At 36.3% G+C, this 13,140-nt stretch overlaps 1 protein-coding gene across 2 annotated transcripts; it reads left to right on the forward strand.

Moving 5' to 3' along the window:
- Positions 1-1,806: 1,806 nt before the first annotated feature.
- On the forward strand, positions 1,807-12,804 carry LOC126697280 (uncharacterized). Of its 2 annotated transcripts, none has more exons than XR_007646175.1 (16): positions 1,807-2,345; positions 2,830-3,005; positions 3,776-3,941; positions 4,130-4,182; positions 4,748-4,891; positions 5,024-5,128; positions 5,208-5,333; positions 6,399-6,599; positions 6,995-7,101; positions 7,224-7,386; positions 7,536-7,601; positions 8,256-8,349; positions 10,033-10,145; positions 10,888-10,944; positions 11,174-11,318; positions 11,858-11,948. XR_007646175.1 is itself a non-coding variant. In XM_050394198.1 (16 exons), exons 1-16 carry the CDS (start codon positions 2,024-2,026, stop codon positions 12,296-12,298), a joined length of 2,493 nt encoding a protein of 830 aa, XP_050250155.1. In that variant the 5' UTR covers positions 1,813-2,023; the 3' UTR covers positions 12,299-12,804. The 2 variants fall into 2 exon arrangements, 1 of the variants encoding a protein (XP_050250155.1); XM_050394198.1 differs by having other exon boundaries at positions 1,813-2,345; positions 10,874-10,944; positions 11,858-12,804.
- The last annotated feature ends 336 nt before the right edge of the window (positions 12,805-13,140 follow it).

Consider the following 13,140-nt stretch of genomic DNA (forward strand, 5'->3'; position numbering starts at 1 on the left):
ATTTGGAATGAGTCACATTGTTTGTGATGGATACCATGTCGCTTCTAGCTCCCAAGTATTATATGCATCCAATTTGATGAAATTGACCCAACCCAATGCATTGGATTGATTTTTCGTGAGTTGGTGGGTTGAGTTGGAATATTTTTATCCTCAAGTTAGATTTATGAGAAAAAAAAAATTGCTCGTATATTTGAGATCAGACTATCTCTAGCCTTATATACTTAAAAAAAATAAAAAAATAAAAGAGAGAGAGAGAGAGAGAGAGAAAAGAAAGAGATCAACCTATTGATTATAATGAATTTTCCACGTGTATTTAAAAGCATTCCACTCCAACCGAATCAACACAAGCATACCTTAGATTCAATCTAACTAGCTTGGGAGTTGACACTTGCAAAATAGGGTGTACATAGGTCAAGTTGATAGGTTTTTTTTAATCTGGTCCACCATGGTTGGATTGAAAATTTTTTAACCCAATGGGTTCAACCCAACCCACCTAAATCAAGTTGGACCTATGGATTGAATAGTTTTTTTAAATAAATAAAATTTAATTGAGCATTAGAACAACATCAATACAAATAAAAGCAAATTTATAATTTAATAAACTTGAGTATAGCACTAAACCAACACCACTATTTCATTAGTACTTTAAAATTAGTAGGTTATCATATAGATCATAAGGGACGTGTCGAAGCTGCTATCAGCAAGTCCATCCCCATTTCATTGGGACCGTTAGAGGCTGAAGCTAAGGCTTTGGAGGAAAGCATATTTTTTGCATGGGATGTGAGTGTTAGATATGTGATTCCCAAATTGTTTGTTGAAGCAGTAAATAATCTTTGTGAGCCACCTACTACTATTGGTAATATTATAGATGGCATCAAGCAGAAGCTGCAGGACTTTTGTAAGACAAAAGTTTTTCATATTTGTCAATAGGATAATCGCCCTGTTTATATTTTAGCTTGGTATGCTTTTCATATCGTTAGTTTTATAACTTAGATAGAAATTTTTTTTATATGATTAAGGCTCTGTTTGGATACAACTTATTTTTGCTGAAACTGAAAACTGAAAACTGAAAACACTGTAGCAAAATAATTTTTAAATGTGTGAATAGTACCGTGGAACCCATTTTTAATTAAAATTTGGATAAAAAAAGATGTTTGTGGGTCTCGTGAACAGTACACGAGACCTACAAACAGTGCCATTTCAGACTAATATGTGGCCGTCCAAGTGCTAGTGGGTCCCGTGTACTGTGCACGGGACCCACTGGCAGGTTTGTCCCCCACGTGAAACCAACCTTAGGTAAAAAAAAAAAAAAAAAAAAAAAAAAAAAAGGAAGAGAAAAAAGAAGGAGAAAACGTGAAGGAGATAAACGCAACGTGAGTAGTGCAATCCAAACAAGCAATAAATCTACTATGACTCAAGATATATTATTTTTATCTTCTTTTTAATAGAAGTTATGGGCTTCTTATAAAAAAAATTGATAAACAAAACAGTAAATAATAAAATTATTTAAGAAAATGTTAATAAATACTTTGCTGTGTTTGTTGAGATTTCCTATTAAGGATCTCATTTAAAAAAAAAAAAAAATTTGACAGTCAAATCAAACCCATCAGCCAGCAGGTTGGTTGGCTGCACACGCAAAAGCGTGAAATTATACGGTGTACGACCGTTAAAAATCGCCGACTCTCCCGAAGAAAATCAAAATATGACTCGCACTTGACTACGTGTCAGTCAGCAAATAAGTAGATAAGTTTTACCATTCACCAACTACCTGAGCTCAGCCTAACATTACCACACGCGATTCTCACTGTTTCATCAAGCGCGCTCTCTCACAGTCACTGAGCACCACATTCTACACACCTCGCTGTTCCCATACCATCCATTCACTCACATCACATGTTTCAAATTTTCAATCACAAAACAAACTTATTATTTATTAACCCCCAAAAAATAAAAGAAATATTTTAACTTTTAATTATCGAAATTGAACCACCGTTTCTTTCTTTCTTTTCACTGTTGGTCACCAATGGCGACGGCACCGTTATTTTCGCCGTCGACTCCAATCTCTGCTCGGCGCTGCTACTCGACGCGAGCGCAAGCCTTCAAAACGACGACGTCGATTAAGAAGGGACGCGTGGTAGGGAATTTGGGACACTTGGGCGAGGTGGTTCGCAAGGACGTGGATTTTCTGAAGAAAGGTATAAGAAGAGGAATGGAGTGGGCGAACGAAGCTCTTCAAGTTCGTCGTGTATCCAAAACCCTAGACGACCTCTTGTGGCTTCGCCACCTCGAAGAGCCTCAGGCTCCTACATTGGAGCCTCGGCCTTGGCCTCAACCTTGCTATCCAGGTCAAGCTTCTACTTCTCTCTCTCTCTCTCTTTCTCTTCCAGTTATGGTGATTTTTCCAGTAGTGAATAATTTGTTAAAGCTAATGTTTATTGCAAATTTTTTAGTTTGGAATTTTCTAGAACTGTATGCTAAAGATTGATTTGATGGACTCTGCTTGTGATACTGCTTAGCATTGGACTTTTTCTCTGGCGGCGAAAAATTGAGTCATTTTCTTATGAAAGAAAGTATCATGTTGGATAGGACAGAATGACGGAAAAGAATACATGTGATCAATTCTCAGTTTTGCGGCTATAAGGTTTCGCTGTTGTTTTAACGGAGGGTTTAAATATAGAATAGAATTTAAATTAAGAAATATATATTAGAATAATGACAAGGTCAACTAAAAGTCAAATGTCTTTGGTATTAATGTATTATTTATATATAAATAAATTACAGATGTTGGTTTAGTTGGCTTTGATATTGGAACTTTTTGTCTGCTGACAGAATTGTCTGGTGTGGATTTGTTCATGGCTGATCTCAAAGCGTTGGAGGCTTACGCTGGTTATTTCTACTATCTTTCTAAGATTTGGTCTAAGCCGCTTCCTGAAGTCTATGATCCACAATATGTTGATGACTATTTTGGTTGCAGGCCTCATCTAGTGGCTTTTCGACTTCTTGAGGTAGTTGAAATGATGTGTTATCACTTATCAACTAATTTTTAATACAAATGCACGTTGTTCTAGAGGTCTGGCGCTTGTCTTTAACACAAGGGTTCTATTAACAGGTATCCTTAGGGCAATTGTTGATAAACCATTTTAGGAAATTTTTGACACCACTTTCATGAAAAATATAAAAAGCTGTCAAAGCAATTAATTGCTTTTGTTCTTTTCCCATAAAAAGTTTCTTAAAATAAATTATAAACCAATGCCCTTAGGGCATCCGTTAACATTTTCCTTAACATAATTAGTCATCTTGTAGTGGATTTCTTTTTTGTTCTTGAGGAAGCTTTTTGTCGGAAATGAAACATGTCATTCTTGCTGGTGCCTGGAGTGTAGGTCTGCCTTTTGAACTACACACGTTTTCAAACAATGCGTGTCTTTTAAGCATGCAGATGTCATGTATCTACATATAGGGTAGAGATAGCATATGCATTGTATCAAGTTGGACTAAATAGAATGCTGTCCATTTTACCAAGAAATACACCACATCTTCTTGGATTAGAGGAAATAGTGTGCAAGAATCATGGTTATGATTCTTAAAATTTAAGCATGAGATGCATTCTATCTTTCGGGTGACAGGCTGACACTGCCCTACTATTCACCATGTTTTGCACTAGGTTTTCTAATTCATTGTTTTCAGGGTCTTCTATATCATCATTATCAACAAATCGTTGTTTAGTATACTTTGTAAATACATCCTTATCTCTTGTATGATACTTGTGTATTGGAAGGTATTTTCCTCCTTTGCATCTGCTGCAATCAGAATTCGAGCCTCTGGGATTAGAAAGTACTTAAAATTGAGATCAGATAAGGATATTGACGGGAACATATCACAATACAAATTTGGAATGGTGTTAAAAGAGACAATGCTAAGCCTGGGTCCCACCTTCATCAAAGGTAAGGAATATTTTCTAATTGAAGTTTTAATTTCAATAGGTCCCTCTGCTCTATATTTGTTTTTTTCCCCCAATTACTGTTTTTGCTTCCAATATTGCTCTTTAAATTATATGCTGGACCCTTATTTTCTTTCCTGCAGTCACAAGATTATCAATATGCTAGTTACATGCCTTTCCTTGCTGATGCAGTTGGTCAGTCCCTTTCCACAAGGCCAGATATTATTGGTACTGAGATTTCCAAGGTCAGTTTGAAGAGATTTTTCTTTCTTGCCTTTTATTGGTGTAGTTTCTGGGTGTACTTGTGGCAATGAAGAGACTTAACATGCTTCAATTTTTTTTTTCTTCTGTTTCTGCTGTTACAAATAACTATGTTCTATGTAGTTCTGATAATACCTCATCAAATGTTCACGCATCTTGTCACGTTGAGTGACAATAATGACATATCTTTGAGTAATGTTCTTTTCACTGTATCAATATAAAAAGTTCAACTCGAATTTCTGGTAGTTCTGTTTTACATTAATATGTATTGGCTTAAGTATTTGTGTTGTTATTTTTGTCTTGTTGTGTGCCACTATGGTTGCTTGTCCTTACATAGCATAAAATAATTAAACAAGTAAATAACTATTAGGATAGAGAAACTTTCTAGAATACAAAAGTTTGTTTTACATCTTATACTTTAGTCATGGATATTCTTCTATACACTTCCATGTCTTTTTATGGTGAAAGTAACTGCTATGTTGGTTTTTATTTTTCCCTTTTTGGTTGTGAGTTTATTTTTCCCTTTTTGGTTGTGAGTTATGATTGCAGGCATTGTCTGAGCTGCACGATCAAATACCTCCTTTTCCCAGGAATGTCGCTATGAAAATTATTGAGGAGGAATTTGGTTCTCCTGTGGAATCATTCTTTAGCTACATCTCTAATGAACCTGTAGCTGCAGCGTCATTTGGTCAGGTGGCTCATTACTCAACTGCTATGTGTGATTGAGAACATAATGATGCCATACCTGCATACATATGTGTATGCTTGTGTAGAAATTTTCTAATTTGGTGCTTTCATATTCATTTGTGTTTTTACATGATCAAGGTCTACCGTGGGAGTACTCTTGATGGAGTTAGTGTTGCTGTGAAAGTTCAGCGTCCTAATTTGCGTCATCTGGTTGTGCGGGATGTCTATATTCTTCGCCTTGGGGTTGGTATTCACCTCTATTACATCTTCTTTTTATTTTTAGTAAGAAATTCCTGAATAATTTAGTGAATTACTGATTCAGCTGGGGCTATTGCAAAGGATAGCAAAGAGAAAAAGTGACCTCCGCTTATATGCTGATGAGCTTGGGAAAGGTTTGGTTGGGGAATTGGATTACACTTTAGAGGCTGCAAATGCTACAAAGTTTCTGGTAATGATCATGTTTCCCATTCAAATTTAATCTGCCTATATGTAGTAGATGGTTATACAAGGTTTTTTAAAATACAGCTAAAATCTGCTCATGGGCATTAGAATCCATTACAAACTAACTTTGGCCAGCATGGAAGTGGGTATAATTGTTAAATTTGTGAGATTTTGGGATGAAATAGGACAGGTTGACCAGCCATGAGCTAACCTTCTTCACCCTGCTTCCCATACTTCTAGTTGGAATTTGATGGGGAGTGGATGCTTGAGCTTGGAATAAGTTAAGGATTTATTAGCCTAGCCTAACTTCCAGGTATTTTGGTATGTTTTAAGAAGTTTAAGGGATTAACTTTTGCAATTGAAACCACCAGGGGAATATGTGTTACTGACTTAAAGTTGGAGTTCTTTCCTTGTACGAATATTTGACTATATGATCAATTTTCAAATTTTTTTTTGGTTTGTGGTTAAGGCCATCTATAGAATAGTACTACTTTTGGGACCTAAGAATAACGCAAATGGATGGAGAAGACAGGTGAGAAGAAACCTCTCTCTCGCTATGTGGATAAGTAAGAAGAAACCCCTATTATATAGAACTATGAAACATCTTTCCTAAGAATTTAATGAGTAGTAGTTGGGTAGACAGTGTAACTGACCTTTGAGTTTGGAATGGAGATAGTTTGTGGGTTCTTTCTTCCCAGATTGAGAGCTAATAATCTTTTCCATTTCACTTTAGTAAATGTGACATTGTTTTTGCCAAGTAGAAACAACCTTTTAAGACTTTCAAGAAGTAGCTTAATACTAGGAAATACAATTTTTAGTGGCTGACATCATGTGACAATATAGACATGGTATATCAATTTCTAGGTTAATGAAAGTTGAATATGATAATCCTTTTGGATCAATGAATGTGCCCTTTTGATATATATATGGAGACATACTCATAATAATTTAGGCATTAAGCAAAAAAGGTTGAAATAAAGGACATATGCATAACAACTCTTTCAATTGCCCAGTCAATTTCTTGGATAAGATACTTGTATGGCTTACTAACTATTTATTGTTGTCCATACAGGAAGCTCATTTGCCCTTTCCATTTATTCGTGTGCCAAAAGTGTTTCAACATTTGACTCGAAAGAGAGTTTTGACTATGGAGTGGATAATTGGTGAAAGTCCAACTGATTTACTTTCTGTATCTACTGGAAACTCCATTGATCATGGTTCTCGATATACAGAGAGGCAGCAATTTGATGCGAAAAGGCGTCTTCTTGATCTGGTGTGTAATAAAGATCTGCATACTTACCCTCTATACACTATCCCTTGCTCCCAGGGTGAAACCTGTATGCCAACATCATTGGTTAAACATCATACAAGGAGAAAATGCAGAGCCAAAAAGGGATTTACTAGTTTAACAAAAAAGATGATATCGTCCTACATAGAATAGGGCAGTTAGACAAGATTTTTGCATCCCAATAAAATTATTTGGATGAGGCCATGACCCTAAGTTGAGATAAACTGAGTTAATGTTGGAAATGTGGTTCTTTAATCAGTCAATTAGTGGTACAAATGAAAATATGTGCCAAGTATTCAATTCAATTGTCTCAATACTTCAGTGGCATCATCTAGCCACATTTATATGCCAATCAATTAACAGTTCCTTGTCTATTTTAGGTGAACAAAGGAGTGGAGGCATCATTAGTTCAACTCCTTGAAACAGGCTTATTGCATGCTGATCCACATCCAGGAAACTTGCGTTACACATCCACAGGGCAAATAGGGTGCATTTTTCTGCCTGCTCTGCCTGCCCTTTCCCATTATATAAAATTCTGCTTTTGTTTTGTTAGGAGACGTAATCATATCTATAGCTTTTGCTCACCTCTGCTGGTAATTTGTGTGTCAGGTTTCTGGATTTTGGTTTGCTATGTCAGATGGAAAAGAAGCATCAATATGCTATGCTTGCATCCATAGTGCACATAGTAAATGGGGATTGGGAATCCCTTGTTCGTGCTCTGACTGAAATGGATGTTGTGAGGCCAGGGACTAACATCCGACGTGTTACAATGGTATTGTATTTGGTTCTCTCTACTCTCAAGTTTCAGTTTATAGCTGTTTCTTAGTATATTTATAATGTTAGCAAGCAGCAACTTTTAGCAGACAACCTTGTGAGACTCCTGTTCACACAACTAACTGGTGAGTTGTAACTGTATTTCAGGATCTGGAATATGCCTTGGGAGAAGTAGAATTTAGAGATGGAATTCCTGATGTGAAGTTCAGCAGGGTGAGAATCATGTCTTGAAAACGCTAGTGGTTTGTAATCTTATTGTCATGGCTTGCCTGATCAACTGTCCATCGATCATCTACAATGATTCTCATGGGCAGTAAACTTGGGGGTGCTCCACTTGGTTATTTTTGGGTGGACAGATTTACTGTTTTAAAGAATCTCCAAATTTCATGCATTAGTCAGTTGCTCAGTGCCAAGGATTCACCTTTTCAGGATTTTAACCTTGAGGATTTCCTGAAATCCAGCTCACATTATTAGAAGTCGTTATTCTTATAATTATATCGTGAAATGATTATCATCTATATTGTACTTCTTGAGGATTGCAGTGAAGTTTCATGATAAGTTTGGAAACTGTGAAGTGGCTGTAATTATTTATTTGGGTTGACCTTTTTCAAAGCTCTCCTACTAGGTCCTTGAATGCAATTTTGATTTAAGTGTGGCCTCGTGTGTTGTGGAGTATTGGAAATAGCACTCTAACTTCCTCTTCCATCACTGCACATAATGTTAATATGGATTTACTCAAAGTGAATCTTAGTAATGCATTCTATTGATCTGTCTTTTTTTAAAGTCTTTCTTCTCTTAGTGTTATAGGCAATTACTGTTGCTGTTTTGTATACATTAGTGGCTCATTGTTACAAGACATTTTTCTAGGTTCTGGGAAAAATCTGGTCTGTGGCCCTCAAATATCAGTTTCGCATGCCACCATACTACACCCTTGTCCTGCGTTCTCTTGCTTCCTTGGAAGGTAAGCTTTCATTTTCCATATGCATCATTGCCATTTGCTTGAAAAGCATTATATTTGTTGGAGCTTCAGTATGTTGTGTTCTATTTCCATGCATCACTGTTGTATGTTTTGTGATTATATCTTTTAGTGAAAGAATAGAAAATGTAATTTAAAGTTGACTAATAAGATTCTGTTTTTGTATACATAAGTTGGAAATTGGAAATTGGTGCCCATATCTTGTCTAGTCCTCTATGTGATCCAAACACCTGGAATAATGGCTTAAATAACTTTCTGGGCCTGGCTAATTCGGTTTGAGGTTGAAAGTTTTTTTTTTAATGAATTCGTGGAAAATATATTTTTGGATCCTTGGGAATTTGGCTCCCTCCTTTCCCCTCTTTTCCCTGTAATGCATGCATAATTGTGTGCATGAGCGCTTGTGTGAAGACCTGCAATAAACTCACCCTAATAAGTCTTGATTGAATTAGTTGGATTCAAGTTCTGTTAAGTCTACAGTGTCAGTGAATATTTATCTACTTATTAAAGGCAGTCTGAAGAGCTATAGTACAATGAATATTTTATTTACTTACTAAAAAAAAAAAAGTGTGAGAGCCTATAAGCTATAGCAACGTTTAGTGGACAGGAAGCTTAACAGATACATTGGCTGCTGTAATAGAATTCTGAAGCATCTGTCATTTCTATGATACTATGCCATGACGCCAATTTGATTCATTATCTACAGATATCCTAAATAAACATGAAAGATAACTGCACCAAGTTATTATCATCTACTGAGAAAACTCTAGCTGGAGGAAAGAAGCTTGTTCTGAAAGTTTGTGAATTTTCTGACCGAAGTAAATGATTTATATCATTTTTGAATCCTACCCAATCTGATTCTGGGTCAGTGCACAAATCTAAGGCTGTTCCGAATGGCAATGTAAATTGAAATAGCATATAAATTATGCCATTGGGTACTTACAGAAAATGAAAGAAGGAGAATGCTATTAGAATTCATGGGAGAAAGAATAATAAAAATGGGGAGCTACAAAAGGGTTGTTTTTATTTGGATTTTTGTTGTTAAGAGGAGTGAATTCATGATTCCCAATCCTTTTTTATCTCACTTTTTGTTTTTATTTTTATTTTTTATAATTTGATAATTATAATGGGGGAGGGTGGATTTCAACCTTGAACGTTTCTGTTGAAAACACTAGGTTGTGCCAGTTGAGCAACGAGACTCTTGGCAATCCTTTTTTATCTCACCTAAAATAGAAGAAAAGTACTACTTTATGAAAGATGGAATATACAGGTGTTCATCAGTCTGAACATTAAGTACACCAAATCAATGCAATGCATATCCAGAATATAAGGTTTTATCAATTTCTTTATGGCTCAATTTAAATAGGGGTTGAGTACCTCTTCTGGCCTCATCTGGCACCTGCACACACACCTTGGGGTTTTCCTTTTGGGGGGAAGAAGGGGGTAGGAAGGTGGGGTGGAGAGGAACAAAAACAGACTGCAGATACAAGCTGATGGAGGATCAAAGTCTGTTGATCCACACTGAGATTATTTACAAATGTTCTGAGAAATGTCTTGCTTTTAACACATGCATTTATTTGTATCTATATCTCATTTGGGGTATGCCATGTCAAATTTCCTAATGACAGCCATTTTGCTTTAACCTAGATTTTCTTTGTCATTTTCTGTCAGGTTTGGCAGTAGCAGCAGATAAAAATTTTAAGACATTTGAAGCTGCATACCCATACGTTGTTCAGAAACTTCTCACTGATAATTCAGCTGCAACAAAGAGGATTTTACATTCGGTAATGCTTAAAAACTTTACACTTTGTTAGTGTTGCTTATTGTGCTATAACATGTTCTCCATTAGCATCTAACTTTCTTTAAATGTCCTATAAATGACTCAAATCTTTGCTGCATGCTATTGAAGTTATTGGAAGCTTAGAAACTATGATGTGACGTATAGTGTTAGCCTAAGTTTAGAGGACTCTGTTGGTAATGAAGAGGATGTTTAAATTGTAAAACCTGTCTCATGGTCCTCAACCCAGATATATATTTCAACATGTCCCTGTTTTATGATTACAAGCATCTGGTAATCTGTTTTTATGAAGGATGAAACATTAATGGTGTTTAGATTTATTTATTATTTTATTTATTCACCCAGAACCCAATTAGAGACCATTATTTGGTATAATGGTAAAAGTCGCATTCTCAGGCACAAGTACACAGATTTGGATTTGGAGAGATGCCACTTTGAGCAGAATTGCTGAAGGTTAAAACTGCCTCCAAATATCTCCTCTTAAGACCCTGCCTTGATGGGACCTACACTGGTTGCGGCCTTAAAAAGTTATTTTAGCCCAGTTCCTGATTTTTGCATGCCACATGCTGCCGATATTCCTTCTGCTAGTTGCATTACCATATACAATACTGAAACTGTTTTCTCTCTTCTAGTATCTTGTCAGGAACTTGGGAAGATTTCTGGATCATTGTATTGCTGTAGTTATTGTTTGTTTAATTTTATCTTCACATTCAGGTTGTCTTAAACAGAAAGAAGGAATTCCAGTGGCAGAGGCTTGCTCTCTTCTTAAGAGTAGGTGCAACTAGGTATGTTCGGCTGATCTTGTTGAGTCAAATCTAAAATATTGAACCAAATTTCTCATTTGAGTATGATATTCTCTCGCTCTCTCTCTCCCTCTCAACAGTTCTAGCCAACACTATCTTCATAAATGGACTCTTTGCCTGGTCTTTTACTAGTCTCTGTTAATTTGTCTGGTAACTTGTTAGTGTACCAATTTTTTCCACAAATATAGTTTAGTTCTTATTTTGTTTGCAGGAAAGGCTTGCCCAAGGTGATAGTATCAAACAATGAGACTTCCCTTGACTATGTACCAAATAGGGAATATGATGTTGCAAACTTGATCTTGAGGCTTTTACCATCTAAAGATGGTGCTGTGCTAAGAAGACTCTTAATGACTGCAGTGAGTGCCTTTGTCTGGAACCTTTTTCCCCCTTAAATGCAAAATTTACAAATCACAGTTTATTAATTTTACTACTTTTTTGGGGTGCTATAAGATCATTTATGAGAAATATTATCATATTGCCTCATCTGCCATATGATGGGGTGGCTGATGGCTTTTAGTTTCTTTTCAAGACTGCAATCAGTAGTTGTATACCGATTGATGACAGTATTATGAGTGACTTTGGCCTTTGTCTTGTCTTGCCTTCATGTTAATGAAAAGAATGGGCTCTCAGTTTATGTGGTATTCTTGTTACACATCTCAATTCTTTCCCATCTCTTGAGAGAAATGCATGAGTCTTGGTTTTGGAAGTACTTATCATAGTTAGGGTGTTGATGGATTTGGACTAGGTTTTAGGGGTACCATTCTCTCAAGTATGATGACAGTGGAAAGGCAGATTGAGTGTCAAAATACATGAAATAGATGCTTATGCCTTTTGGCCAAGTTCAGCACCAGTGGTCTTGCATTTTGAAATTCTCTTATTGCATTTTAATGAACAGGATGGAGCTTCACTAATCCAAGCAATGGTTTCCAAGGAGGCCAAATTCTTCCGCCAGCAACTCTGCAGGGTCATTGCTGACATATTGTACCAATGGATGTGCGAAGCACTTGGACAAGATGTTAGAATAACCCAATACAGTTCCCAGGTGAGATTAGTGACGGGACCTGACAACAGAGAGCTACGTCCATCTTCCAGATTATCTACACCCATATGTGATTATAAGTCCATCTTGAGAGATCGGCGGCTCAAAGTAATTTTTCTGGCGGTACTAAACTCCATGAGGAGAGATCTGGTATTGACCGTGAGGTTCTGCTGGGCTTCCTTTGTAATGTTTGTCACAGCTTCTGCTTTGGCTTGTCATCGGATTTTAGTCTCTTTGTCCGAAACTTACATTGGACCAGTACCATTTGCTCCCAGGCAATTTGCTGTCAGTGCTTGATATTTCATCAAACCCTTTCAAAAAGCCTCTTTTGAAGAAAGATTGAATGCAGACATCATCACCTGGAGTGCATCTTTAACCCTTCAGTAATTTTATAAAACTAAGATGATCAGAGCTACTCTTTTGGAAAAAAGGCCGACAAGTAGATAGTGTATATGGCTTACTGTCAGATTTATGGTTTGAGTGCCACACTGATATCTGTGTTGCTACTTGCTCTCAGATCCAAAATATGTTCCCTGTATTCAAAAAAAAAAATTTGGGTTACATCAATGTTGATATTGGTGATTGGCATTGCATGCTGTTAAAAGGCATATACATGGTGAGACTTGTGGATAGTTGCATCAACAGCTAAAGCTTTCTACATGCTCTAAATATATAAAGCTAGGCAGAGAGAGAGCGTGGGAGCTTATAAATGTTTGTACCATTGGTAATGTAAACAAATAATTTGGTAGTGAATGTTGCAGAACAACTCTAGGTATAATCAATTTTTGCTACAAATTCTTACACTTGGTTTTCTGATTTGTGAGGCGAAAATTATATACAAATTGATCTTGTGTAAAAGAGAAAGGAAATCAGTATTCAATATTTTTTGTTCATTTATAAGCAGTTGGCAGTTGGACATCCCTGCTTATTTTGTTTAGGGTTGTATACCCTCACAATTTTGTTGCTGTTGTTCTTGGTTTTTTCCCCCCTTTAATGACACTCGTAAATAGTAGCAACAAGATAGAATTTGTCCAGACTCATTAGTTAATCTATGGATGGTAAACAATCGAATAAGTCTCACATTTATTTAGTATTTATTTGTTTGTTTTTACGAAGATTGAAAATGAAAGCATTGATAA

The sequence above is a fragment of the Quercus robur genome, chromosome 8 (genome assembly GCF_932294415.1).
Source record: "Quercus robur chromosome 8, dhQueRobu3.1, whole genome shotgun sequence".
NCBI lineage: Eukaryota > Viridiplantae > Streptophyta > Magnoliopsida > Fagales > Fagaceae > Quercus > Quercus robur.